Source organism: Scyliorhinus canicula, chromosome 4 (assembly GCF_902713615.1).
Source record: "Scyliorhinus canicula chromosome 4, sScyCan1.1, whole genome shotgun sequence".
NCBI classification, from domain to species: Eukaryota; Metazoa; Chordata; class Chondrichthyes; order Carcharhiniformes; family Scyliorhinidae; genus Scyliorhinus; species Scyliorhinus canicula.
This window is the reverse complement of record NC_052149.1, coordinates 65,820,396-65,845,831: the sequence shown is the minus strand read 5'-3', so window position 1 is coordinate 65,845,831 and position 25,436 is coordinate 65,820,396. Positions and strand designations below refer to the sequence as shown.

Here is a 25,436-nt window from a genome sequence, read left to right as displayed (position 1 = left end):
CCCTAAAAGGGTAAAGCAGCCTATGGTCATCTGGGACTGTGGTGACTTTACTTGCTCCATGCAATCTTCCCATCCTTCTTTCTTGGATCCTGTCAGCATATTCTGTTCCATTCCTCGTATAGTTACGTAGCTTCCCCTCTATTATTTATTAGTGACTATCAAAGTTTTGGTCCTTTGTTTTGGTCTCCTCCACAACTAGAAATATCTTATACTTCCTTGTTCAACGCCTTTATGATTTAAACATCACCCTTTAGCCTCCTCTTTTCTGGAGAAAGGTGCCAGCCTTTCCTGCCATATTGGCATAATTCTGGTACCATACTTGTGATCATTTTGCACTTTTTCCAGTGCCTTTATGTCCTTTGACATAATAGTGGTCAGTACTGTGCATTGTATTCCAAGCTCGCTAGATTATTAGCCCAACATAATCACTCCTGTAACAATGAGTAAAATTTAAACAGTGCCATTCAACTTTTTTTCTAAATGGTTAACGATTCTTCTACAATCCAAATTGCATTAAATCTATTGCAACAGGTACACCCTGTTAGGTGTAGCTTTAACAGGGGTGGGCTCCTTTCGCTGCAATATTACTGCCACCTGCAGATGGCGCGTCACAACAGTCGGCGGCTGTCGTGATTACTTTCCCAACGGCAGGTCGTAAATTGATATGTGGCGAGTCCAAGATGGTGGTGAGTGATCGTTCAGAAGTTTATTTTCTCAATAGCTGTTAATTCCTTATCGGCAGGGTTCATGATCTTCACGTTCCACTCTCCTGTTTGCAGAAATTTGGGCTCCAGTTTAAAGCGACTTTGGAACATATCAGCAAAGTGCGGCCGGACGGAGAGGATTTTCGCTGGTTCCTGAAGGTGGTGCTGCTCATGTCTGTGTTCCTGCAGCAGGGAGGCTGCAGTCTGAGCACCGAACCAGCATAACACTGAACCACTCCAACCCACACTGCATAAAACTAATCCTCTGCAATTTCCACAGCATAACACACTGATCCCCTCCAGCCCCACAGCCAACACACGGATCCACTCCAGCCCCCACAGCAGAACACACTGATCCACTCCAGCCCCCACAGCAGAACACACTGATCCACTCCAGCCCCCACAGCATAACACACTGATCCCCTCCAGCCCCCACAGCATAACACACTGATCCACTCCAGCCCCCACAGCATAACACACTGATCCACTCCAGCCCCCACAGCATAACACACTGATCCCTTCCAGCCCCCACAGCATAACACACTGATCCACTCCAGCCCCCACAGCATAACACACTGATCCCCTCCAGCCCCCACAGCATAACACACTGATCCACTCCAGCCCCCACAGCATAACACACTGATCCACTCCAGCCCCCACAGCATAACACACTGATCCACTCCAGCCCCCACAGCATAACACACTGATCCACTCCAGCCCCCACAGCATAACACACTGATCCCCTCCAGCCCCCACAGCATAACACACTCATCTACTCTAACCGCCCAGCGTAAGAACCCCCACAGTCCATTGTACTGATCTACTTTGACCCTGCATGTGGACTGTGCACTATACTGATCCAATCATCCCCTGCACCCAGTCCAACATACTTCTCTACTCAAACCCTGCGTCTAGTCCAACTTCACTGTGACCTAAAAACCTGCGGTGCACTATACTAATTAATTCAAACCTCCACTCAGCCCAACATACTGCCCTTATTAAAATGCTGCCGCCACTGCAACATACTGCTTTATTCCAGTCCTGCAAAGATCATCATTCACTGGAAAACTGTCTTAAAATGCTGATTTTGAAAGCTTTGTTTGATTCGGTTAAATTGAAGCTGGGTGGCAGAGAAGACGGTAGACAGCATGTCAATGAGTTTGAGGTTTGATTTGTTAATGATGAGTGTTAAATTAAAACTTCTAATAACGTTCTTGGTCACTGAAGGATCTTGAGACATAAATATAAGTACGTAGAAACATGAACGTTTTTTCAGAAAAATGCAGTCTTGTGTGATGCTGATATGTCTGCACGTCCCTCTAGAAATAGGACAACATGGTCTAAAGTTAGGCTTATATTGTTACTATAAAGGATTCCCTGGGTCATGCAATTACAGGAAAATAACAATTCTGATTATTTCAAAGAGTTGTGCATTGGTGCATCATTGTAACTCACATGGCCTGGGTTTTTGTTTCTAGTTGGAATTTAGTGTGAAAGTCATCTGGACAGAGCTAATAGAAGAACATTAGGAATGATGTAGATTGTCTGATTTTTTTTTTTGTCCATTAATTTCATTGGACAGAAAATGCTGTTGCCTCAACATTTCTTAACACCTTTCTGACACTAAAGTTTAGAAATGATGGGAAATCCTGCGATAAAAGCTTTTGCATGGAGCTTCCTCTAATAACTCAAATGAGTAATTTCATGGAGCTACTAGCCCTAATCCCTGGTTGGTACCCTGTTAGCTCATCTTCTACAGAATAATGGTGGTGGAATACAATTTGGCTTCTTTGACTAGGCTGGGAGGTTAGATGTGCCAGGGCTTCTGTTTCGAAGTACCAATGGTGCCCATTGGAAAGTATAAGTGTATGAAGACAATCAGCTTTGATGTCCTTCATGGTTGATCTTGTGAATGAATAATGGCCACTTGGATGAGGTATGAGAGGGCTGCTGACACTTCTCAAATTGTACACAGTCGGAGTAATAATGTACAAGCAGGAAGGAGAAAAATGTGTTTGAGGGGTCACAGGATTTCTAGCAAGTCCATATAAAAACAAGTTTGCATCATGCATGTATTCTGTTCATCTGATAAGTAGGACTTTAGAATTGATACTTTGTTCTGCTCAGTTAACGATGATGGCAGTGTTTCTACTTATAATGGAATTTGCTGTTTTCAAAATGCCATTCAGTGAATGGCTGTGGATTTGCACAATGGAAATAAAATGTAGTTTGCAGTTGAAGTGGTGCTAGGCAGCAGGAGATTATTGGACCAGATGGTAGTACTGAATAGTACTTGTAGTTGTAGCATAGATCAGTAACTTCTATTGCACAATTCATAAGCATTCAACTAATTTCTGTATGCTTTTTTTATTAGTTGAAATGTCAGAATTGCGGAGAAATTTCTGATAAATGGCAGTATATCACGTTAATGGTGAGTTAGATTTTAAACGATTTCCCCATAAATCAATAAAATTAAGTGACTGGACACATTTTATATACTTGATCGTAATACCATAATTGGTCAGCTTCCCCTCCCCCCATTTCTAAATGATCAGCTTGCTCCATTTAATATGTTAGAAGGTGCCACATTAATGCAAGTTGTTGTTTTGTACAGAGCAGTACCCCACTCAAAGGTGGGCGAGGAAGTGCCAGTATGATACAGAAGTGCAAGCTGTGCTCAAGAGAGAACTCCATTGGTAGGTAATGAGTTGAGGAATCTAATTTTTGTAGTCAGGGTTGTTTTAATTACAGTTTTGTGCAAAATTTTCAGAATCTTTGAATCATCCTTATTAATAAGAGATAATTTATGGCAATGGTGACAACTCTGTGAAAATGTTTTTTTTCATATTTTACAAATGTGAGTCGTCAGAGTTTGAACACTTTTCTGATTTCTGGTTCACATCTTATTCAATTTGAAAACCTCACCAAACCTTGAGCCAGTAGCTCAATATTTTTAATGGTATGTTTATGCTTGGTAACAGCTACCATTAGAAGCATTTCTGCATGTGGTGACTGCTTATAATGTACTTTGAAAAGTCAGGTCAGAGCTCTGGCAGCAACACTGAAACAAATATCAATATGCATATAAGGATTTGAAGGTTCAATTATCCAAAAGTCACAATAATAAATTTAAATATTAGGCCATATCTCATACCTCGGGGAGAATTTTATAAGTAATGCATGTTGGTCCACAACAGTGGGCTTAGCCTGCCTCGGACCTGACTGGTGACCAATGACACTCCACACTAGCCTCTTGAGTGTGTCATGGAAATCTGTACCACAAGCCCAGTAGTTCTTCTAATCCCAACAAGAAGTCTTATTTATGGTAAAAGAACTTTATATGAAAATATATTTCTTTTGATTTTTATTTTCATTTTTATTAAGTATACCAGTTCTGCGATTCGTACTTTGTCAAGGATTTTTGGAGAGTATTCTTAGATTTAATTTTTTTTAACTTCTTGTGAAACCACTCCATTTCAAGATGTCAGCTTTGGAAGCACCTTGAGCATCCTCTGGGCATCTATTTCAGTCTGAGAAACTAGTCGCTGTTGAGATTTCCCTGGTTTATATGTTCATTGCTAGCCCAATGTTTTGCTGTAACTGGTTCCCTTCCATTTAGCTACAGTCTGAGGCATAGCCTCAGTATTGTGTTTCTCCATCACAAAGACTGTGACTTCCACCTCCACGTTATTGCGAGTTTCCATCTTTGTCTCAGTACATCACGTACTGAAACTGTCATCTGTGGCTTTGTCACCTCCGGACTCAACTATGCCAATGCTCGCCTGCCCAGTTTCCTGTCATTCTGTAAACTCTGTAAACTTGAACTTGTCCAAAACTCAGCACATAACCAAACGTGCACCAAATTCAATTCTCCTACCACCCTTCTGCTAACCAAAGTACATAGACTCCAGCAATGTCTCAAATTTAAGAGGCTTAACATTTAACCCCCTGCGTGGCCCTGTTCATTTGACTCTAACTTGATCTGGCCCAAGAACCCTCAGTGAACTTTTTCTCCAGTTCTGGCTTTTGTTCATTCCTAATGTAATTTATACTTTCATTTATGTTTGTGACTTCAGGGCAGCATGGTGGCCTAGTGGTTAGCACAACCGCCTCACGGCGCTGAGGTCCCAGGTTCGATCCCGGCTCTGGGTCACTGTCTGTGTGGAGTTTGCACATTCTCCCCGTGTCTGCGTGGGTTTCGCCCCCACAACACAAAAATGTGCAGAGTAGGTGGATTGGCCACGCTAAATTGCCCCTTAATTGGAAAAAATAATTGGGTAATCTAAAATTTAAAAAAAAAATGTTTGTGACTTCAACTGTCTCAGCTTCAAGCTCTGGAATTTCCTCCAAGGAATTCCCTGACTCTCCTCTTTAAGGGGCCCCTTAAAACCTATCTTGTCTCCTTATTGAGTCTTATCTGATTACCCTCCTGTGAAGTATCCTCACCTGTTTTACTGTATTAAGGTGGCTGTTAATTTTGGACGAGAAATATGTCAGTTTGGAATTCCTATGGAGTTGCCCATTGGCACCCTGCTGTCAACAAAGTTACTCCCTAAATGAAAAATAACATCTAATATGAGGTTCAGTGGGTCAAAAAAACAATAACAGAACTAGGATTATGTCCTACTAGCTAAGGAATTCTTAAATCTTGTTTTTATTGTCAGTGACATTTTGCTTCTTCTTTAATCAGCATATTACCTCTTACACTAATCTATGAGCAGATCTGTATTTTTTATAGTAGTGAGAAAGTTAAATTTACCTGGAAGCTCTAGTGGGCACCCGTGACAATGAGAAACAATAGCTCAGAGCAGAATTTTGTTCAGGCCTCATCGCCATGTTAACTTGTTACTTGGGCTCATCTGGCAGCTGCAATTGCTGCAGGCTGACTACCAGATATGCGCTTTGGTCACTGTTCCTTTAAAATCTATTGCTGCAGCTTCGCATAATCATCCTTTTGTTGAGGGAGAACATTAATTATCCTAAGGAAAAAGCAAAAACTCAACTAATTATGCTTTTTGGCCACTATTTAATTCCGATAATTGAAACTATAGCAATATCTGGCAGTCCGGTACAGTGATATTTAAAACCAATATTGTAGCTTTACAGTCTGGAATGTACTCTTTAAGCATTTGTGTATTATTTCACCTGCAGTGATTACAGTTTTATTTTGGATTTAGATGTTATTAAATTTTAAATCCTTGATATGTGCTTTTTTATTGGTTTTTAGATATTCTGAAGGACACCATCAAGCCATACAATGTAAGTTGGCTCATGAGGGACACAAGGTGTCAACTGCTTTGTGGTATTGTAAAGTTGCTTTCTTGTGTGGGTAACCGGTTGATTCATTCATCTGCTTTTCTTCCAGATACAATTTTACATACAAGTAGAGGCAATATAACGATTCTGCAAATGCATTGGGCTAATCATGCTGTGATTCTTTTTTTAACCAAGGCTGAAGACAGTGAAAAGTTTAAAACTATAGTACACTTTGAGTGTCGAGGATTAGAACCAGTGGACTTTCAACCACAGGTAAGTAACAGATTGCCTAAGGAATTTTAGTGCCTCCATCACTCTTCGGGGAAGAGAGTTCCACAGGCTCACGACCCTTCAAGAGAATAAATTCCTCCTCATATCTGATGAGAATTATCTGGATTTTCTAAAGGCCTTCAGTAAGGTGCCCCATGATAGAATAAGGTCAAAGAATGCAGAGTCAAGGGATACGGGGCAGGGTGGATTGTGAACTGGCTTAAAGACAGAAAGCAAAGAGGGGGAGTAAACAGTAATTTCAGTGCCAAATGAGAGGTAGTGGATTTCCACAAGGATCAACATTGGGACACTACTTTACAAATTACGTTAATGATTTGGGACTTTAGAATCCAAAATACAATTTTAAAATTTGTGGAAGACACCAAATTGAGGTGGGAGGATTGTCAGCTTTGAGCAGGGCTGTAACAAACTACAAGAGGACATTCATAAACTTGCAGCATGACAAATAATTGACAAATGAATTTCAACATTGAAAAATATGAGGTAGGAAGAATAGGTGGGAGGCGTCCATTTATTTCTTGGAAGTTGAGAGTCTAGGTGGGGTAGAGGAAAAAGGGATCTTGAGAGTATAAATACACCAATTGCTAAACGTGTCACAAGTTGTGTTAGAAAAACCATAAGAAAGGCAAACCAAACACCAGGCTTTATTTCTAGAGAGATAGACTTGGAAGTAGGGAAGTTATGCCGAATCTGTTTTGAACCTTGGTTATCCTTCACTTAGGGAACTGCATGCAGTTCTTGTCACCATATTATATATGGGATTTTGAGATTCTGGAGAGGATAGAGAGAACATGTGGATAATACCAGAAATGTGGGTGTATACATATTAAGAAAAGATGAAGAGGCTGGATCTCTTTCTTCTCGAAAAAGTAAGGCTGACAGTTGATATTATCAGAAAGTGATCAAGAAGGAAATTCAGAAGAAAGGTGTTTACTCCAAGAGTGGTGAGAATGTGGAACTTTCTATGACAGGGAGTGGTTGAAGCAAATGGTATAGATGCATTTAAAGAGATAGCAGATAAATATAAAAGGGAAATAGACTGTTACGCTGATATTGGATGAGAAAAGAGGCTCGAGTGGAGCACGTAGCTTGGGGCAGCACGGTGGCACAATGGTTAGCACCGTTGCCTCAGTGTCGGGGACTTGTGTTCAGTTTCGCACTTGGCTGACTGTGTGGAGTTTGCACTTTCTCGCCGTATCTGCGTGGGTTTCCTCTGGGTGCTCCGGTTTCCTCCAACAGTCCAAAGATGCACAGGTTAGGTGGGGTTACAGGGATAGGGCAGAGGAGTGGGCTTAGGTAGGGTACTCTTTCAGCAGGTCGTTGCAGATTCGATGGGCCAAATAGCCTCCTTCTGTACTGGGCTGGTTTAGCGCACTGGGCTAAATCGCTGGCTTTTAAAGCAGACCAAGGCAGGCCAGCAGCACGGTTCAATTCCCATACCAGCCTCCCCGAACAGGCGACGGAATGTGGCAACTAGGGGCTTTTCACAGTAACTTCATTGAAGCCTACTCATGACAATAAGCGATTTTCATTTCATTGTAGGAATTCTATGGTTCTAAACACTGACTGCGTCAAGTGGCCTGTTTCTGTCTCATATGTCCTGTGTAATATATAATCCTTAAGATTTTAATTATTGGAAATTCTAAAACTTGTAATTTATTTTACATTTTTACACTTAACTCTCTTTTTAATCCAATCATTTTCCCATCCCTTTTTCACTTTTGCATCTGATTTGATATTAAATATTCCAATTTACAGTTCCTGGTTCAGATTCAATGCCCCTCATTAACAATTCTTAAATCTGATTGATTAAGGAGAGAGTTACTTGCCCTGTTCACACATAAGTAAGTCTTGTTGATTAAATTTATTTGTTCACCCAAAAGAAGCAGAAATGAGTCCCAGATGCCCTAAAGAGGACGCTGCACTAAAATGGCTTGCTATCACTGTAAGTTCTAGTGAAAGATCCCCAAGAATGTGTGTGGAAATGTAATAAGTAGCTGATGTCATGAGAGTGAAAGCTGCACTATTGGTGTGTATTTTGTGCTCCTGTCAAATATAGATTGAAAAATTAATTGAAAGCTAATCATTATAATGGAGTGTTGTTGAGCTCTTAACTAAAATTCATTCTCTGCATTTAGGCTGGATTTGCTGCAGAAGGTGCTGAGTCCAGAACACAATTTGGTGAGATTAATCTGATGGAGAAGGTGAGTTCTGTGTGCATTCTATTGCATAGGGCTTAGAAAAGGTGTAATTAAGACTCGCTAAACAAATATTTGAATAACCTACGTTTTATTTTTCTTAGGATTGGAATGATTATGATGAGAAAATCCGAGAATCAGTGGGAATCTATGAAGTCACTCATCAGTTTGTTAAAATTTGAACTTGATTCTGACAGACATTTTCCATGTGAAGATTCTCTTTTCATCTTAAATAACCCTGGGAAGAAAAGCAAATGCACCATTATTTCATCTGGCATTTATTTGCCAGTGAATCCTTTCTGCACCTTGTACCAAGGATGAAGAAATGACCAAGTAAAATTAACACTGGCCAGATATTTTAGCATTAAAATTCTGCCTGAGGGTCTGCCGTCATTTTTGTTCAGCTGTAGAAAACTGCTTATAACTCTTCAGCAATGAGGTTGCTGACAGCAAATCCGGATACATAGTTAAGAGTAATGTTTCCAAAAGTTTAAAATTAAATACTAATAAAAGGAACTTCATGGCAATGATGAACTGTTAAATAAGGTAGTCAGTGTACTTTATCTCCATTTGTTTGTTTATTTTTGTCAATACACAAACTAATTTAGTAGACACCTGTGTGCAGTTTAGCCCTCCAAGCAGAAGACAATATCCAACGGTATGCAGACTTAACCAACGATAAGTAAGTTGGTCAATCATAAGTACAGTCTGTGTTCATTATATAGGTCAACCTTCATCTGAAAGATTGCCAGGGTCCAGGCTGTGTGCTCTAGCTAATGTGGCTGTATGCCTCCTGTTCAATAGATCAACTTGTATCTCGATCCTGGTGTCTTAAGTGCAGTTTATAAAGTTAGGATTTAGGGGCAGATAACGTCAATGTTAAAAATGTTAAAAAGTGGCTGGTTTAGCACACTGGGCTAAATAGCTGGCTTGTAAAGAAGAACAAGGCAGCAGCGCGGTTCAATTCCCGTACTGGCCTCCCCGAACAGGCGCCGGAATGTGGCGACTAGGGGCTTTTCACAGTAACTTCATTGAAGCCTATTTGTGACAATAAGTGATTATTATTAAATGATGGAGGGTGGAGAAAAGAATCATCAAGATTTCCTGTTTATACAGGTGTTTATAATTTGCTGTAGATAGAGCAGTGAAAACTTGTTGTCACTGAAGTACAGCTTCAGATAGTTATTAAACATCTGAAGAAGCAACATGGATGAATGTGTGTCTCAGTGTAACTCTTGAGGCAATCCACATTTCATAGAATGGTTGCCGCACAAAACGCCATTCCACCTGTCATGTATGTGCCAGCTCTTTGCAAGGGGAACTTGCCCAGACTTTGCTTTTCCTTGTAGCCCTGTAATTTTTTTTGCTTCAGATAATTATCCAATTCTCTTTTGAAGGCCTGGATTGAGATCGAACACACAAAGCAAGTGCATTCCAGATCCAAACCACTTGCTGCGTGAAAGATGATTTTCCTTCTGTTGACAGCCATGTTAAATCGGGATCCTTCTGCCAACAAGAAGTTTCTTCCCCTCTACTCTTATCCAAATCCTTTCTGAATTTGAAAACCTCTTCAAATATTCTCTTTATCCTCTTCAAGCTGATCACCAACTACCAGATGACACATTTTGTTTTTTGCTTTATTTGTTCATGTCTCTGTCAAGGCCAGCATTAATTGTCAAGTTCTAATTTCCCTTGAGCTGAATGGCTTGCTCTAATATTTCAGAGGGCATTTAAGAGTCAACCACATTGCTGTAGATCTGGAGTCACATGTAGGCCAGACGAGGCAAGGCTGGCAGATTTCCTTCCCTAATGGACATTAGTGAACCAGATGAGTTTTTATGACAATAACCATGAAACCATTAGTGAGACTTTTAATTCCAGATTGTTATTGAAATTCAAATTTCAGCATTGCCACGATGAGGTTCGAACCCAGGTCCCCAAGGCATAACCCTAGGTCTCTGGATTACTAGTCCAGTAATTAACCACTGTGTCTCTGGCTTTCCTTCCTGAAACCATTCTTGTAAATCTTCTCTATATCTCTTAATGCTTTCTTTTTTACAAACTTTTCCAATTAAGAGCAATTTAGCGTGACCAATCCACCTATGCTGCACATCTTTGGGTTGTGGGGGTAAGACCCATGCAGTCATAGGGAGAATGTGCAAACTCCACATGGACACTCACCCTGGTTCAGGATTGAACCCAAGTCATTGGTGCCGTGAGGCAGCAGTGCTACCCACTGCGCCACCATGCAGCCCTGTTTCTAATGCTTTCAGGTTCTTCTGAAAATGGGGTTCCCAGACCGAGAGAATACTCCAGTTGAGGCTGAATCTGTATTATGTGTAACATTTCATTATAACTTCCTTGCTATGTCCTATTTATAAATCCCAGGATCCCATATGCTTTATTAACTTTCTCAATATGCCATGACACCTTCAATAATTTGTGCACATACACCCACAGTCCCAGTTCTTGCACCCCCTTTTACAGTGGTATCCTTTGTGTTGCTTATTCTTGTCAGTCCTACCAACATGAATAACTTAACAGTTGTCTGCAATGAATTTCATCCACCAGATGCCCACCCATTCCACCAGTCTGTTTTTGACCTCTTGAAGTGTATCACTAACCTCCTCACAGTTCACAATACATCGCAAGTTTCGTCATCCACTAATTTTGAATGTGTAAACTCAAATGTAGATTATTAACATAGATCAGGAAAAGCAATTGTCCTAACCGCTAACCCTGGAGGAACGCATTATTAAAAAATCATTCACCACTATTTCCTGTCACTCCTCCAAATTCATAACTTTGTTGCCAGTATTTCTTTTATTCCATTGGGCTTTATTTTTAATGGACAGATACACCTGTTTCTTTTATTCCATTGAGCTTTATTTTTAATGGACAGATTCATCTGTTATGAGGCATCAAATATCTTTTGGAAGTCCGTGGACACCACATCAGACCCATTACCCACATCAGTCTTCCCTATTACCTCCTCATAAACATCTATTGGGGGTCCGTGTACACCACATCAATCCTATTACCCATATCAGTCCTCCCTATTACGTCATCATAAACCTAATCAAATTAGTCAATTATAAATTGTCTTTAACAAATCCATACTGGCATAGATTTACTTGCACAAATAGGATTTTCATCAAACCTTAGAAATAACAGTGCTAGATACTGATTAGGATTGAGGAAATTCCTAGTAAATTATTTTCTAATTATTTTAATGTGGTCAAATCATAACTAAGCACAGAAGATAATTTCAGATTGAGAGAGACAAGAAAACCCCAATACAAAGATGATACAACACCCTAGGCTAGTGCGTTCAATTCCAGTCCCACTTGACCCAGAGATGTAACACAGGTGAGATAAAATTTTATATTAATACCCATAGCTTTGGTTGAGTTAAATTGATCAGTCATCAGGTTTGTAAATTTTATCACAAGTAACCCTTTAACTATAACTAGTTACAATAGGCAAAAAAATACAACGGCTATCTACTATCTGATTCCCACCCCCTCCCCTTTCTAACTCCCCACTCCACCACTCTCCATACACGCAGACAAACAGCAGAGGGAAAAAGGTTGAGAGGTAAATATAAATAAAATAAAATGATACGGATCTTTGATTTCAATGAATGTCTTCCAGTTGGTTTCTTTCCCAAGGTTAGGCCTTCAGTTGGATACTTTCTTTTCCTTCAACTTGTAACGATCTTCACGGCAGACTCAGGGAGACAGCAGGCAACTGGCACAGAGAGAGGGAAAAACGTAGCTCTTCTTCCTTCAAGGGTCCAGAGGCTTCTGGAAAGTTCTCTCAGAAAGCATCATGGAGGAACCGATCACTGACTGTTGTCAGGCAGAACACCTCCTGGCCAACCCATAGGTTGTCAGCCAACCAATCGAACAGACTTCCTCCAAAACCAAGCAGGCCAGTAGCACGGTTCCATTCCTGTACCAGTCTCCCCGAACAGGCGCCGGAATGTAGCGACTAGGGGCTTTTCACTGTAATTTCATTTGAAGCCTACTTGTGATAATAAGTGATTTTCATTTCATTTTCATTAATATTTACTCTGCACCGACGAGTGTGGTTTCTCCTCTCCAAAATACAAAACCTAGGAACACCCTGTCATGGCAAGCAGTCATCTGCTGAAAAGCACATTCTGATTTTGGGTCCATGGACCAAAAAAAATAAAATAAGAGATGGGAACAAAGGAAATAAACAGGAAGGACTCTTGCAAACGTTGAGTGACTTTATTTTTGGTTTAATTTCAAAACTGATTAACATATTAAATTAGAACCTTTATATTTTTGCTGTAAAAAATACCAAAGTTAGTCTAGTTTAATTTAAAAAAATTATTCAGCTTAACTTGAAACATGACAATCATTTGGTACATGACTTAAACAATCAGGTTGCTGATTCAAATAGAAAATGAACACAATGCAAACTACTCAAATTGCATTGAGGTTGCATAATTAAACAGAACATTTCACCCGCAATGCTTAGAAACTTTCAAAAGTGAAATTTGATCAAATCTACTGCATCATTAAACTAAAACGTAAAAATTATCCTTCATAAGAAGGGTTACCAAGTAGTTCCAATATTAACGCGATAGAATGCATAGTGAATTTAAAGTTTAAACCACATTAAGTAATGTTTACCCAAAATTTCCGAACAGGTATTACAGCACTGTGTTGGTAGTAAAAGAATTGAGGGGCGTAATTCTCACCAGGAGATTCTAAGTTAATTTGTGGTGGTTTTTTTCAGGGAGTTCCCTACTGCTATTCAATGACATTTGGTTTCTGTAAAGTTTCGCACTGGTTTAGCCCACATTTGTTTTAGCACAGGGAGCTGAATGCAGATTGGACCGCCATTTTGAAAGGGTGCCCTGATCTCTCCAAGTGAGCTTGTGGGACCCACATCATGGGAAATGACAACCCCACACACATGGACACAACCCCACAAACCCCAAGTGAGGACACCCTGTTATGGGTTCCCTGAACCCCCGCCCCCTCTCTTCAGGCTCCCCCAAGCCCCCCTTACAGCACACCCTCCCTTCAAGGACCATCACCCCCAACCTCCCAGAGGTCCCTACTTAACTGCCCTGCACACCCCACCCTTTAAACCCCCGTCCACCCACTTTCATGGGCATGGCCACCCCTGGCCCTTGGCAGTACCACCCATGCAATGCTCCAGCCAGCTTGACCGTGCCAGGATGGCAGTGCCAAGATGCCAGCTGGGCAGTTCCATAGTGCCCAAGTTCCAGATAGAGGGCCAGGGGGCCACTATGCACTATCCCTGACCATCCAGGGGTCTCCGATGGCTCGGGAGATCCCTGGGTGCCGTTCCGTCTGGTCCACATTTGTATGGACTAGCACTGATCGGCACTGAGTTGCAGCATCCCTGGGAAGGCCGCTGAATCGATGGAGGCTGGTGGATCTCAGGCAGGTAGGTCGTAAGTAGGTACAAGACCTACTTCCGGGAACGTTGTTTTATCCCATCGTTTTGGGTGGAGTTCCGACTCCGACGTCTTGCAGGACTTGGGTGAATCCGCGAGGCGTGGAGGTGCTGGAAGACACACTGGAGGGTTCTCCCAGGATTCTACGGCCACGTTGTGCTCTTGCTTGAACGCACGTGGTTGGAGAATCGCACCTGAGTAAATATTGTCCAAAAAAAGTCATAGATTTAAAAATCATAATCTATTAAAGTTAAAATTTATATTGAATATGAATTAGCACTAATGTACTTTGGTATCTTCCTTTCACCAAGAGCTTTAACTAGGATTTGAATAAAATGTAATCGAGGATGTATTAAATGTTCACAGGTCATGGCTGAATAGCATTTTCAGCTTGATAGCAATAAAACAATGATGGTTATGGATCAGTCACATGAGCAAATTGAAGTGATCAATTAAGAGTACTGGACAAGAAGCACATCACAAAATTAAAATAATTAAATCTTGTGCTCAGCAAGGTGAGATTTTATTGCTCAGGATTAAAACACTCGCCATTTCAACCAACTTGTGTTATCAAGTACTTCCATATCAGATGTAGCATGAATGTTCACAGTAATTTCCTTTCACTCCAAGACAGCACATATATTGCATCAGTGTTATGTTTATGTGATCACTTTATGGAGAATGACAAATTGTCATTAAAGACTAAATTTTTTTGGGCCCATACTCATTTCAGAGACAACCTTATAGCCAGCATATAAGGAGACTTTCACTTGATTAATATTTGACCTAGACTAGTGATAGATTGCCAGTGTCCGATGTGTACCCTATCTTTCAATCACTGCATATTGATTCAATTATAATTTTTTCTCTAATATACTGAACAACTTAGTAACAACATTATACCAGTGCTTACAGATGCATGGGTTCAATAATTACAGAGGGCTATCATTGCTACTGATCCACTTCCATTCTTTAAACTCATGTAACTCAGATGCTGATTGGTCGTCCTTCTAACACGTCAAAAATATCATCCAGGCTTTTGTTCACACACTTGAGGAATTCCTTAACGTCTCGAGCAGCATAGCTTGAGATGATGTAGCCTATCCAGTGATCATGGATACCGTAACCCACACCAAAGCCATCAGGAACAACAGGCGCAAAGCCCCCTAACTGGATGGCAGGACTAGTGAGAGTACTGGTGGAAAGAATGTTATGGTTGATTTGAATATATGATGGGTCTTGAAATAGTTCTGGTTGAGCCATTCCTTTAGATTTTGCTAAGTAACGTAAAGCAAACAAATGGCGGTCAAATCCCTTAGCTGTTGAGAAAAGGAAGAAATAATGACCAATGCTTTCAATAGATACATTTGAATACTTTTACCTTATGATCTATCAAGTATAAAATTAATCATGCCATTTTGTCCTTGTACAAGACTTGACAACATGGGGTCCACTTTTGGAGGATCGCAGGGTAGGTGTTTGTTGAGGCTATGGAAAACATTCAGAAGAGGGCCACAAGAATGATTCTCAGTTTAACAAATTAAACATGGGTCCCAGGTTATTAATTTTGACCCAGGGAATAGGAAACCCATGGAACAAGTTACTGGTCGGTGCAGTGGTATGTGTTGTAAATCCCCAAGAATCTTGCACACAAAGAGTTCCCATCCCACAGAACAGCCACCAAACTGCAAAGAGTGGGGCTCAGATTTCCGTGTCCTCCATTACGTTAATAGCGCCTACATCTTATTTGTTGCTTATGGGTTAATTTGAAAGTGGCGAGGTATGCCTTAATGAAGATTAGAAACATTTGGGGAAATGAAGGGGAGCAAAGGTACCATCTGCTAGTTCAGGAGCATCATTTGTTCATAGCGTTCTGAGGCTGTTGATTGGATGATTTTTTTTTCCTGTCAGGGACACACCTAATAGGCTACAATTTTTCTCCCAGATGAGGGAGGGGGTCGGTGATGTATTTTAATCAGAAAGTACTACCCATGACTTCTTTAGTTATTAAAGTTACTGCATAAATCAGAAAGCAACTGCTGAGCTAGAGAAGGTAAAAATCACCCCGCTTTATTACTACCTTGTGAATCCTATTGTAAAAGGGAATTAAAAATTAAAGGGAAAGGAACTAATGGATTAGCAACGTCAAAGAACCAGCACATACAGGATGAACCAAATGTCCTCCCTTGCGGCAGTAGAATTTTATGGGGAGAATTTGGTCTTTTTTCTTCTTTCACCCGGGCTTTATTGACTAGGCCAGCATTTATTGCCCATCTCTAGTTGCCCTTGAGAAGGTGATGGTGGCTAACTTCTTGAACCGCACCAATCCATGTGGTGTAGGTACATTAACAGTGAAGTTAGGGAGTTCCAGGATTTTGATGCAGCGATAGTGAAGGAACAGCGATACATTGCCAAGTCAGGATTGCGAGTGACTTGGAAGGGAACTTGCAGGTAATGGTTTTCCCATGCATTTGCTGCCTGTGTCCTTTACAGATTCTGTCGAAGAAGCCATGGTGAGCTGCTGCAGTGCATCCTGTAGATGGTACACAGTGCTGCCACCGTGCATCAATGGTGGAGAGAGTAAATGTTTAAGACAGTGAACAGGATGCGAAAAAAGTGGGCTACTTTTTCCTGGATGGTGTCAAGTGTTGTTGGAGCTGCACTCATCCAGGCAATGGGAAAGTATTCCATCACACACCTACCTTGTAGATGATGGACAGACCTTGGGGAGTTAGGAGGTGAGGTACGCGCTGCAGAATTCCCAGCCTCTGACTTACCCTTACAGTGACAGTATATGGCTGGTTCAGTTTAATTTCTGGTCAATGGTAACCCTCCCACCCCCGGATGGAGATAGTGGGGGATTCAGCGATAGTAATTAATTGAATGACAAGGGTAGTTAGATTCTCTCTTGTTGCAGATAGTGATCGCCACACAAGTTCCAGGCGAGAATGTTGCTTGCCACTTATCAGCCCAAGCCTGAATATTGTCCAGGTCTTCCTGCATTTGGACACAGGCTGCATGCCCATGCTTAACAGTAAGAAAGGCCCCGATATTTGAATGCTGACAGCAAACATGAGAAAATTAAGCCCTTCAGCAGGGAAGAATACAAATAGAAAATTATACGATAAGACAATCAAAGCCTATGGGAAGACCTGGACTTACCCATTGCAGCCTCTCTGGTCAGCTGCCCATGATACTTGGAACACTCGTCTATCATTGTCCGCAAGTCTGAGGTGCTGTGTTTTGACGACTCCTTCACAAATGCCTCACAGCACTTCTTTGTGTAAATGGTGGCAGGGCGGATGGTTTCCGTACGACCATGTTTAAATGCCGCAGTGCTGCATGACTCATAGGTGGCGACCGTTTTGTCATACTGTCTCAAAAACCCCATCTGAAAAGAGAGCTGCGCAACTGCATCGGGACTGAGGTTTTGCTTTTTCAGAAACTCCTTCCCACCTTTTTTGAACTCCAGTGCATCGATAGACAAGGTGCTCACTGAAGCATCAAATTTTTGTCTGGAGCTTGAAATACCCGATTTCAGAACGTCATTGAGTTTAAAATCGAGCTTCTGCACTGCCTGAGAGGAGTCGACTGCTGCAGGTAACGTAGTGGCTGAAATTGCAGGCCTCTGGGTCGTGTCTTTGAAAGTTTCATTCATTAAACGTAGGACAGCCACACCATCACCCCACGAGTGCTCAAAGTTAATAGCTGCATTGCCATCTTTGGTTAGTATAATGCTGAAAGATTTATCAAACCAACGATTGAGGCCATTTCCATGAAGCATGTTGTGGGCGAGCTCTAGGTGGTCTGTCACAGTCATATCATCAAGGCAAATACAGAAGATAGCTGTATCTATTTTATTCAGCACCTGTGCATTCCCAGCCTCCAGTAGGCTATGTCTTAGCAAAGACCAAGTATCACGATTTTCACTTGTCAAGTATCCAAGACAAAATTCAGGAGGGGGCCTGGGATCAGACAAAATATACTTGAAGTGGGCCTGGATTTCAGAAGCCTTTGTGATTCTTCCATCCTGATCAATAACGTCAAATGTATAGAAATGGCCATTTCTCATCACCAGCAAGTGTTTGGCACTGTCATCAGTAAGCAACTCATCCTGAACTGGTTTGGGAATACGAGTGGTGTTGAAGAGTCTGTAGTACTGAGACATATCAAGTGGGTAGGCATTAACCATGTAGGCTCCGTACCATGAAATGGAAGCAGGAACAAATCGAATGATGTTCCTAAATTGAGATGTGTCACTTTTAGCAGGATTGAGATGAAAAATTTCAGGTTCCAATAAGCCAGCTCGCAAGGTCTTCATGAAACGAAGTACAGACACAGTCATGTTGGTCGCTCTGATAAGCGGATTGTTGTTTGCGGGGTTTGGATCAGGATGAAAAGACACAAAAGGGTTATAATTCAGGACGACTGGTTCACGTGCAGAGAGGTACATATCAAACCATGGTCCTAAAGAAATAGGGGGAAAGAAAAGATTCTAAAAGCACTGACTATTCGGCATTGAAATATATATTTTATCTTTATAATAGATAGCATGTCCCATAATGAATATTGTAATTTTCTTATCCAGGTTATTTTTTTTCACCATCTTCGTCTTTCACGAAGATAGTGACAGATACTGCGGTAATGCTCCACAGACATTGTAATTCCTCCAGTAACTAGCAGCTATTCTGCTACACGTACGAACCTGTTGAGTGTTGGCAGGAGATTTAATTGGCAAACTTCACAGTTGAATTTGATCGTGCCCTCGTTCATGGCCCATAAATTATTTTCACCATGGATCACTGGCTGGTTAGAAAATCTGACTTTGGCAGACTTTTCTCTATCCTGGGTCAGGGATGCCAAGGTCAATTGTGGTACTTCTACCCAAAAGAGCAACAAACATAACAGCAGAAATCGAACTTCTATTCGCATGATTCAGCACCACAGTTTTTCCATTGCAGTTATCCAATATATCATTGGGATAGATATAGAGTAGCTGCAATAATTCACATAATTTAGCACACGACTAAGGAGAATTACAAGGAAAGTTTATGAGAAAAGATAATTGGCTGCATTATTTTGCAAAATTAAATATTTTTTACTTGGTTCATGGCAACTTATTTCAACCAATAGATTTGCATCACGTTGGCAAAAAGAACATGATAAATATTACAGCAAATAGACATTTAATTCTGTACATATTTTTCCAGCTATGATAGTGGAGGAGTAAAGGCACTGACAGGCGTCTTTCCTAAACCAAGAAAGTAATCAGACTTTTTCCTGTGTGCAGGTCGTGGAGTTTGGTATATTTCAGTTCTGTCTTTACCCTTGCTCTTGCAAGTCAAATAAATGGTTTGTGGATCTCACCCGAAATGTAACTGGTATGTTTGTTTCGTTTGTCCTGGGTCACAAGCTCTTCATGCAGCTGGTTACCAATTCCCTTTTCGAAATCTTGAGCCAACTGTTCAGTTCTCCTACAATAGGAAAGACCATCAAAATGTGAACAGGTATTTAATACCAGCTTGACCAAGAGGTCAATGCCGTTTAAGTGGAGATGAATTATTTAATTTGCCCAGAATTGTTAATCATCAGCTGTGGCAAATCTAAAATCACACTGAGGCAAGATCTGGATTCAGAGATATGTGTGGTTGAAGAAACATCATAAACTCGATTACTGCTCCACTTCCAGAGTAATGCATTGATGTGGCAGCCTACAATATATGCTCAAGAAGTGTGGCTTTATTCCATAACCTTTCAACTCAAGAGAAGTGAGTGTTAATGCGTACTCAGTAGCAAAACCTTCTTGATGTGGAACTCAAATCCTACAGTGTATTTTCCACATGTACTCCAGGTGCTACAATGCTGCCAATGGCCAATCGGAAATAATTTTTCTTTTTAAATGAATTGTTTTGCATATTCTCCCCGTGTTTGTGTAGGTCTCACCACCACAACCTAAAAAGCTGTGCAGGGTAAATGGATTGGCCATGCTAAATTGCCCCTTTGGGGAAAAAAAAAAAATCGGTACTCAAATGATCCCGCTCTCCCCTGCAGGGAAGTCTCAACTCTTTTCAGCAATATCTGACTGAACCACAGAAATCTGGAAATATAATCTGCATTCTACCTACCACTCCACAACCCTAATTGATAACTGGTGTTTTCCAGCATTGTTGATAATTTCAAAGAAGAACAAAAGTTTATCAGTAACAATTTACAATAAGTATCATGCACTAATTGAATAGCACAACAAGTGAAAGTTTACAGCAAAGTTTCATAACAGCACAATGTTAATTTTTCAAGTAACAAACCGCCAACAAGATTTTAATTCAAGTTATAAAAATGTAGAATTTCTGGATAATCTCTGCCTGTCTATCGTCATTCTGTACAAGATACTATATTGCCATGCTTTATGTTTTTAATTCAAACATTTATTGAATTAATCAACTATTGTAACTAGTAAAAACAATACTAAAATATTGGCCATCTGACATTCAGTTATCTGTTTACTTACCTATACTGGTCAATATCTAAAAGTGGTCTCTGTGCAGTCAGGTAACGCTGCATTGTATCCTGCAGTTTTGGAATTGGTAACCTTTGGATTAAAATGAAGGGTTAGAAAATAGATTACCAGTATAGCCTATACCTGCAGGGTGACAAAAACGAATAGATTGCTAGGTATAGGTACAAGGGAAATCTTTCTATTTACATAATTTATTATCTTCATGCAAACAGCTATATATAACATTACACCTTAACAACATTAGCCACACTAGTGACAGACTGGAGTTAGATCATCAAAAATTCTCCCGCGTTATAACATATACAGTAGAATGCAATTCTTTCCTTTATAATATTGTTTGACGTACCAACTGGAACATCATGACCCGGGGGTTATAATTGCAAATAACATTAAGTCTTCAGTTGCATGCTCCATTTCATAGCTGAAATTTGATGGTCACATTTACAGAAAGATAATTTAAACATTAGATCTAACTTGTTTTAACTATTTAAATAGCATCACATCAACAGATGGCAAAATAAATCATCTTACAATGTAATGACATCCCACAGTTGATAAATTATGAATTACTGTGCAAGCCTAAGTGTATTGGGAGATCTTGTGTGTTATTAGACATCTTCTAACTTAAAGGGAGAGAATTATAGATACTGGAGAATGGAAAATCTCTATTTCAAATAGCAAATATAAGCTAATCAGGGATAGCATGATGGATACAGGTTAATTCCTTGTATAGTTGTCAATTTGCCTCACAATAGCTTTTCCAACTACAATGCAACATTTTCCCAATCCCCAAGACAGTAGTCTTTCTAATTTGTATAGGTTTCTAACTAGTATTAAGACACAAGATTCCTCCCTCTCAGCTGAGAGTCTTGTGTTGAAGAGGTCGTGGTGGGGTTGCAGCGACACGTTGGGGGTATGCAAAAACATTCAGAAGCTTAAAAGGCATCCAGTCCATATGCTGCTTTCATTAACCTCTACAAGGAATGGGAACTGCAGAACCCTGAGCAAAAGGCCCTTTACCTCAGCCACTAGAACTGGAAAGTGAGACTTCTTTACATAGAAGGGAGGCAGTTTATAGATTAGCTTTGGAATATATCCCAAGGACTTCAGTTTGTAAATCAAGTTTAAATACGAATTGAGAGACATCATTGATAACAGAATTGGGCCAAATAAATTTCCTTGTTTTTTTTTTCTGCAATAAATGGTGAATATCAGGAACAGTACCATTTGAATGCAATTAGTGCCACATTTCTTTTTAAGAAGTCGATTTAAATATTAAACCCATCTCAAACTGGATGCTTATCCTGTTTTTCGGATTAGATATGACCCCAAACATGACATGGAAAGTCAGACATCTAATCAACTCATAGCATCACTAGGTTTCCATGAAGAGACACATAAGGGAACACCTTGTTTTCTTGTAGCATCTTATATATTTCCAACATTGATTAACCAGGGCTCTTTATCACGTTGCATCAAAATCAACCTTTTAGTATACATTTTAAATAACATATTGTTTTCTGGTAATAACACATGTATAATCACATTGTGAGTCTCACATTGAGAAATAAGAGCAGTAATAGGCCATACATACCCTTGTGCCTACTTCACCACACAACATGATCATGGTTGACCTGATTGTGGCATTTACTCCACTTTCCTACCTGTTTTCCTTTGACTCCCCTATAGTTCAAAACAATGTCTGTTTCAGTCTTAAATGTATTCGGTGACTCAACCTCAAGGGTAAAAAAAATCCAAAGATTCACAAACCTCAGGAGAAATTCTGTTTTAAATGGGCAAGTCCCTCATTCTGAAAACCCCAGTTGCAGATTCCCCACAAAGGGGAATAAATCTCTCAGTATCTACGCTGTCAAGCCCCCTCAGAATCTTATGTTTCAGTAAGATCACCTCTGATACTTTTTTTCAAGACACCACTCAAAACCTACCTCCATCATGAAAGTCACCATAGTCCCAGAGGACTATAGGCTGCTTTCCCCTTGTATTTGAGACAGTGGACTGGTGGTGATTTAACCTGAGGCTCACCACCTCAGGAGAGGTTGAGGAGGAACCTCAGCTGGTGCAGGAACTGAACCCACGCTGTTGGCATCGCTCCGCAACACAAGTCAACTGTCCAACTGAGCTAACCAACCGACTTATTATTAGAAGTAATACTGACATGAGGAAAGCTTTAATTTTACACGTAATATCGACATGAGGACTTATTTGCACAGCGAGTGGTTATGAACTGTAGTGCACGACCTGTGTGTGGTGGAGGTAGGTTCAACAGAGGCATTCAAGAGGGAATTGAATTGATATCTGCAAAGGAAGAATGTTCAGGAAGAAAGTTCTCTGAATTGTGCCCATCTGTAAAGTAGTAATTCTGTGAAGTTATCTGCCCTAATATTGGTGCATGCTGCTCAGTGTCTAATTTTGCTTTCTAGCACTCCTGTGAAGCACCTTGGTCATTTGATTATCCTAAAACGGCTATGAATTAAGGCTGTTGATATAAATATGCTTCCAATTAAAATTAGCAGCTTCAGGCCAATGTCACAAGCGAAATCTACAACCAGCAAAAAGATTCATTGGAAACCCAAGTTTCACAAATCTGCAACAACCTCTGCCCCCTTGGCCAAGAGCAACAGGCACATCAGAACAGCCAGCTGTAACTCTCACATCATCCTGGTTCAAAAATACATCGCTGGTCCTTAATCATCACTGGGTCAATATCCTGCAACATCCTAACAGCACTGAGTATCTGCAGAAGAACAACTTTTCTTTGTTCGGCACCTTGAGCAGAATATATCGCCCTAGGGACTTCTCAGCGGCATTATAAAATGAAATACAACTCTGAGCCATTAGAGCAAATTATCAAAAACCTGGTCAGAGGTACACCACATGGACTGCAGCGGTTTAATGCAGCTCATCATCATTTTCTCAAGAGCACTTAGCTCTGGGCAACAGACGCTGGCCTTGACAGCCATACTCACATCTTGCGAATTAACTTTTTAAAATAAATTTAGAGTATCCAATTCATTTTTTCCAATTAAGGGGCAATTTAGCGTGGCCAATCCACCTACCATGCACATCTTTTGGGTTGTGGGGGCGAAACTAAAGCAAACATGGGGAGAATGTGCAAACTCCACACAAACAGTGACCCGAAGCTGGAATCAAACTTGGGACCTCTGTGCCGTGAGGCAACCATGCTAACCACTCACACCACCGTGCTGCCCTATCTGGTGAATTAATTTAAACTGGGATAACATCTTTGTAAAGTTAAAAAATATATATTTCTCAGAATTACAAAGACTATACTGCCTGGACAGGGCAAGCCCTTAATCCATTTACTTGCTCCAAAAAACAATTCAAATTCAAATTGAATCCAATTCATGGTCCCCACAAGAGAAACATGCCAGATCCAAGCTGACCAGAACACCTACCTACACCGGTTTGTAAGCAGTTAACTGCTGATAAGCATCAAAATAGGCTTCCAGCAATGGGAATGTGCCAGCAAACATCCATTCAAACCACAATCCATTCAAACTACAGCTGACTGGTGCAGGAATCACCCTCCAGCCGGTGGTGAAACTTTTTTTTTGCAAACTCATTCTGCGGTGGCGTTAAGCAGCAGTTTTTGGAGCAGCCGGTGTTGCAATCACAGGTTTACAAGATGATCTTTCACCCAGCAACCTGCCAGAGAGAATGGAGGTTAGTCCCACTAGCAGGAGAAAGGTGGACTTTGACACTGACCGCGGCAGACTCTTTTGGAAATGGTTGGTGGGCACGATGCTCTTGTGCAGATAGTCGAGGTCTGGACTGGAGCTGCTGCTGTTGCGGATCAGGGTCAGCGTGCCGGCCCTGCCCAGCTTACTGAGTGTGGAAGCTCCCAGTAGAACAGCCATTGCTTTCGGAACCCGCAAACACCTTTCCAGCGAGAACTCCTCGGAAATCCCATCAACCTCCGTCCGGGAGAGAGTGCCGCCCACTGAACATCCCATAATACTCGCACTGCCGGGGGAAGTGAGGACAAAACGCACCAGCTGGCGGCAAGTTCAAAACCAACGAGCAGAGGGCGAGAGAGCAGCTCCTTCTCTGATAAACCCGGGTGAAGTGTGGGCAGATCACCTCTCCCCACAGCCTGGGTTGTGTAGCAGGAATTACAAACAAATAGCCAAATACCAGCTCGCAAGTGACAGACCCATTAGTTACAGACAAATTGTAGGAAATACTGTTTGGTCATTGAAACTTTTTAAAGTGTTTTTATTGGGTTTTCACATTTTATATTTCACACTTGTATGTTACACTTTACATAATTGTAATGGAAAGAGGAGGGAAAAAACCGAGCAGGAAATAAAAAGGTTTGTTAAAAACAGGCAGAAGTCAGCACAGATATTTACATACAGTTGCTTTCCCTCCTGCTTTGGCCATGACCCCGCTTTGGTCGGCGTACCTTTGTTGCAATTCCAAATTTGGCCCCAGCGTGTATTTACAGATGCCCACCTACAGTTTTAGTCCCTTGACTCTCTAATTTTCCTTACCTGCACCCCCTTCTCTCCCCCCCCCCCCCCTTCCCACTCCCCCACCTTACTCTATTGGTTTCTGGCTACAAACAGATCTTGGAACGTGTTTGTGACGTGGAAGCCTTCTTCCGACCCTCATGGCAAATTTTATTTTCTCCCGCCTGAAAAATTCTGCCAGGTCGGACAGCCAGTCTGCAGCCTTGGGTGGTGCTGCCAATCGCCAGCCGAGCAGGATTCTCTGGCAGGTGGTCAGGAAGGCATAGGCTGGGGCATCGGCCACCCTCCCAATGAAGAGTTCTGCCCAATCTGAGACCATGCAGACCGCCACCTTTGGGCATGGCTCTACCCTCATTCTCACAACCCTGGACACTGCTTGTCAGGTACCTGGCAAGTCTGGCACCATTCGCAATTGTCCTCCACCTCTGGAAAGAACCTACTCATTCGGGTTCTGGTTAGGTATGCTCTGTGCAGCATCTGAAACTGCATTAGACT

At 41.2% G+C, this 25,436-nt stretch overlaps 2 protein-coding genes across 6 annotated transcripts; one reads left to right on the top strand and one right to left on the bottom strand.

Annotated features, from left to right (window-relative positions):
• The first annotated feature begins 600 nt into the window (after positions 1-600).
• On the top strand, positions 601-8,994 carry czib (CXXC motif containing zinc binding protein). 3 transcript variants are annotated; one of them, XM_038794379.1, is made up of 8 exons: positions 601-686; positions 780-863; positions 3,079-3,135; positions 3,319-3,400; positions 5,932-5,963; positions 6,156-6,233; positions 8,390-8,455; positions 8,554-8,994. In XM_038794379.1, exons 1-8 carry the CDS (start codon positions 681-683, stop codon positions 8,629-8,631), a joined length of 483 nt encoding a protein of 160 aa, XP_038650307.1. In that variant the 5' UTR covers positions 601-680; the 3' UTR covers positions 8,632-8,994. The 3 variants fall into 3 exon arrangements, with proteins under 3 accessions (XP_038650307.1, XP_038650309.1, XP_038650308.1); XM_038794381.1 differs by having other exon boundaries at positions 641-686; positions 780-877; XM_038794380.1 differs by lacking the exon at positions 780-863 and having other exon boundaries at positions 666-686.
• Positions 8,995-14,401: 5,407 nt separating this feature from the next.
• Positions 14,402-24,456, bottom strand: cpt2 (carnitine palmitoyltransferase 2). 3 transcript variants are annotated; one of them, XM_038794376.1, is made up of 6 exons: positions 24,175-24,456; positions 20,419-20,499; positions 19,278-19,384; positions 18,616-18,790; positions 17,073-18,265; positions 14,402-15,229 (listed from the first exon to the last, which is right to left on the bottom strand). In XM_038794376.1, the coding sequence occupies exons 1-6, from the start codon at positions 24,420-24,422 to the stop codon at positions 14,898-14,900; spliced, it is 2,136 nt and encodes a 711-aa protein (XP_038650304.1). In that variant the 5' UTR covers positions 24,423-24,456; the 3' UTR covers positions 14,402-14,897. The 3 variants fall into 3 exon arrangements, with proteins under 3 accessions (XP_038650304.1, XP_038650306.1, XP_038650305.1); XM_038794378.1 differs by lacking the exon at positions 24,175-24,456 and adding an exon at positions 23,865-24,156; XM_038794377.1 differs by lacking the exon at positions 18,616-18,790 and having other exon boundaries at positions 17,073-18,377; positions 24,175-24,448.
• Between the last annotated feature and the right edge of the window lie 980 nt (positions 24,457-25,436).

What these genes read in the sequence shown, in the direction of transcription:
- czib (XM_038794379.1), top strand. An exon ending in ATTTTCGCTGGTTCCTGAAG is followed by an intron (nt 864 to 3,078) that starts GTGGTGCTGCTC and finishes TTTTTTTATTAG; the next exon opens with TTGAAATGTCAGAATTGCGG. An exon ending in GGCAGTATATCACGTTAATG is followed by an intron (nt 3,136 to 3,318) that starts GTGAGTTAGATT and finishes TGTTTTGTACAG; the next exon opens with AGCAGTACCCCACTCAAAGG.
- cpt2 (XM_038794376.1), bottom strand. Translation starts at nt 24,422, where the DNA reads ATGGGATGTTCAGTGGGCGGCACTCTCTCCCGGACGGAGGTTGATGGG. An exon ending in CTCCTGCCAACACTCAACAG is followed by an intron (nt 18,266 to 18,615) that starts GTTCGTACGTGT and finishes TCCGCTTATCAG; the next exon opens with AGCGACCAACATGACTGTGT. An exon ending in GACCAGAGAGGCTGCAATGG is followed by an intron (nt 15,230 to 17,072) that starts GTAAGTCCAGGT and finishes TTTTCTCAACAG; the next exon opens with CTAAGGGATTTGACCGCCAT.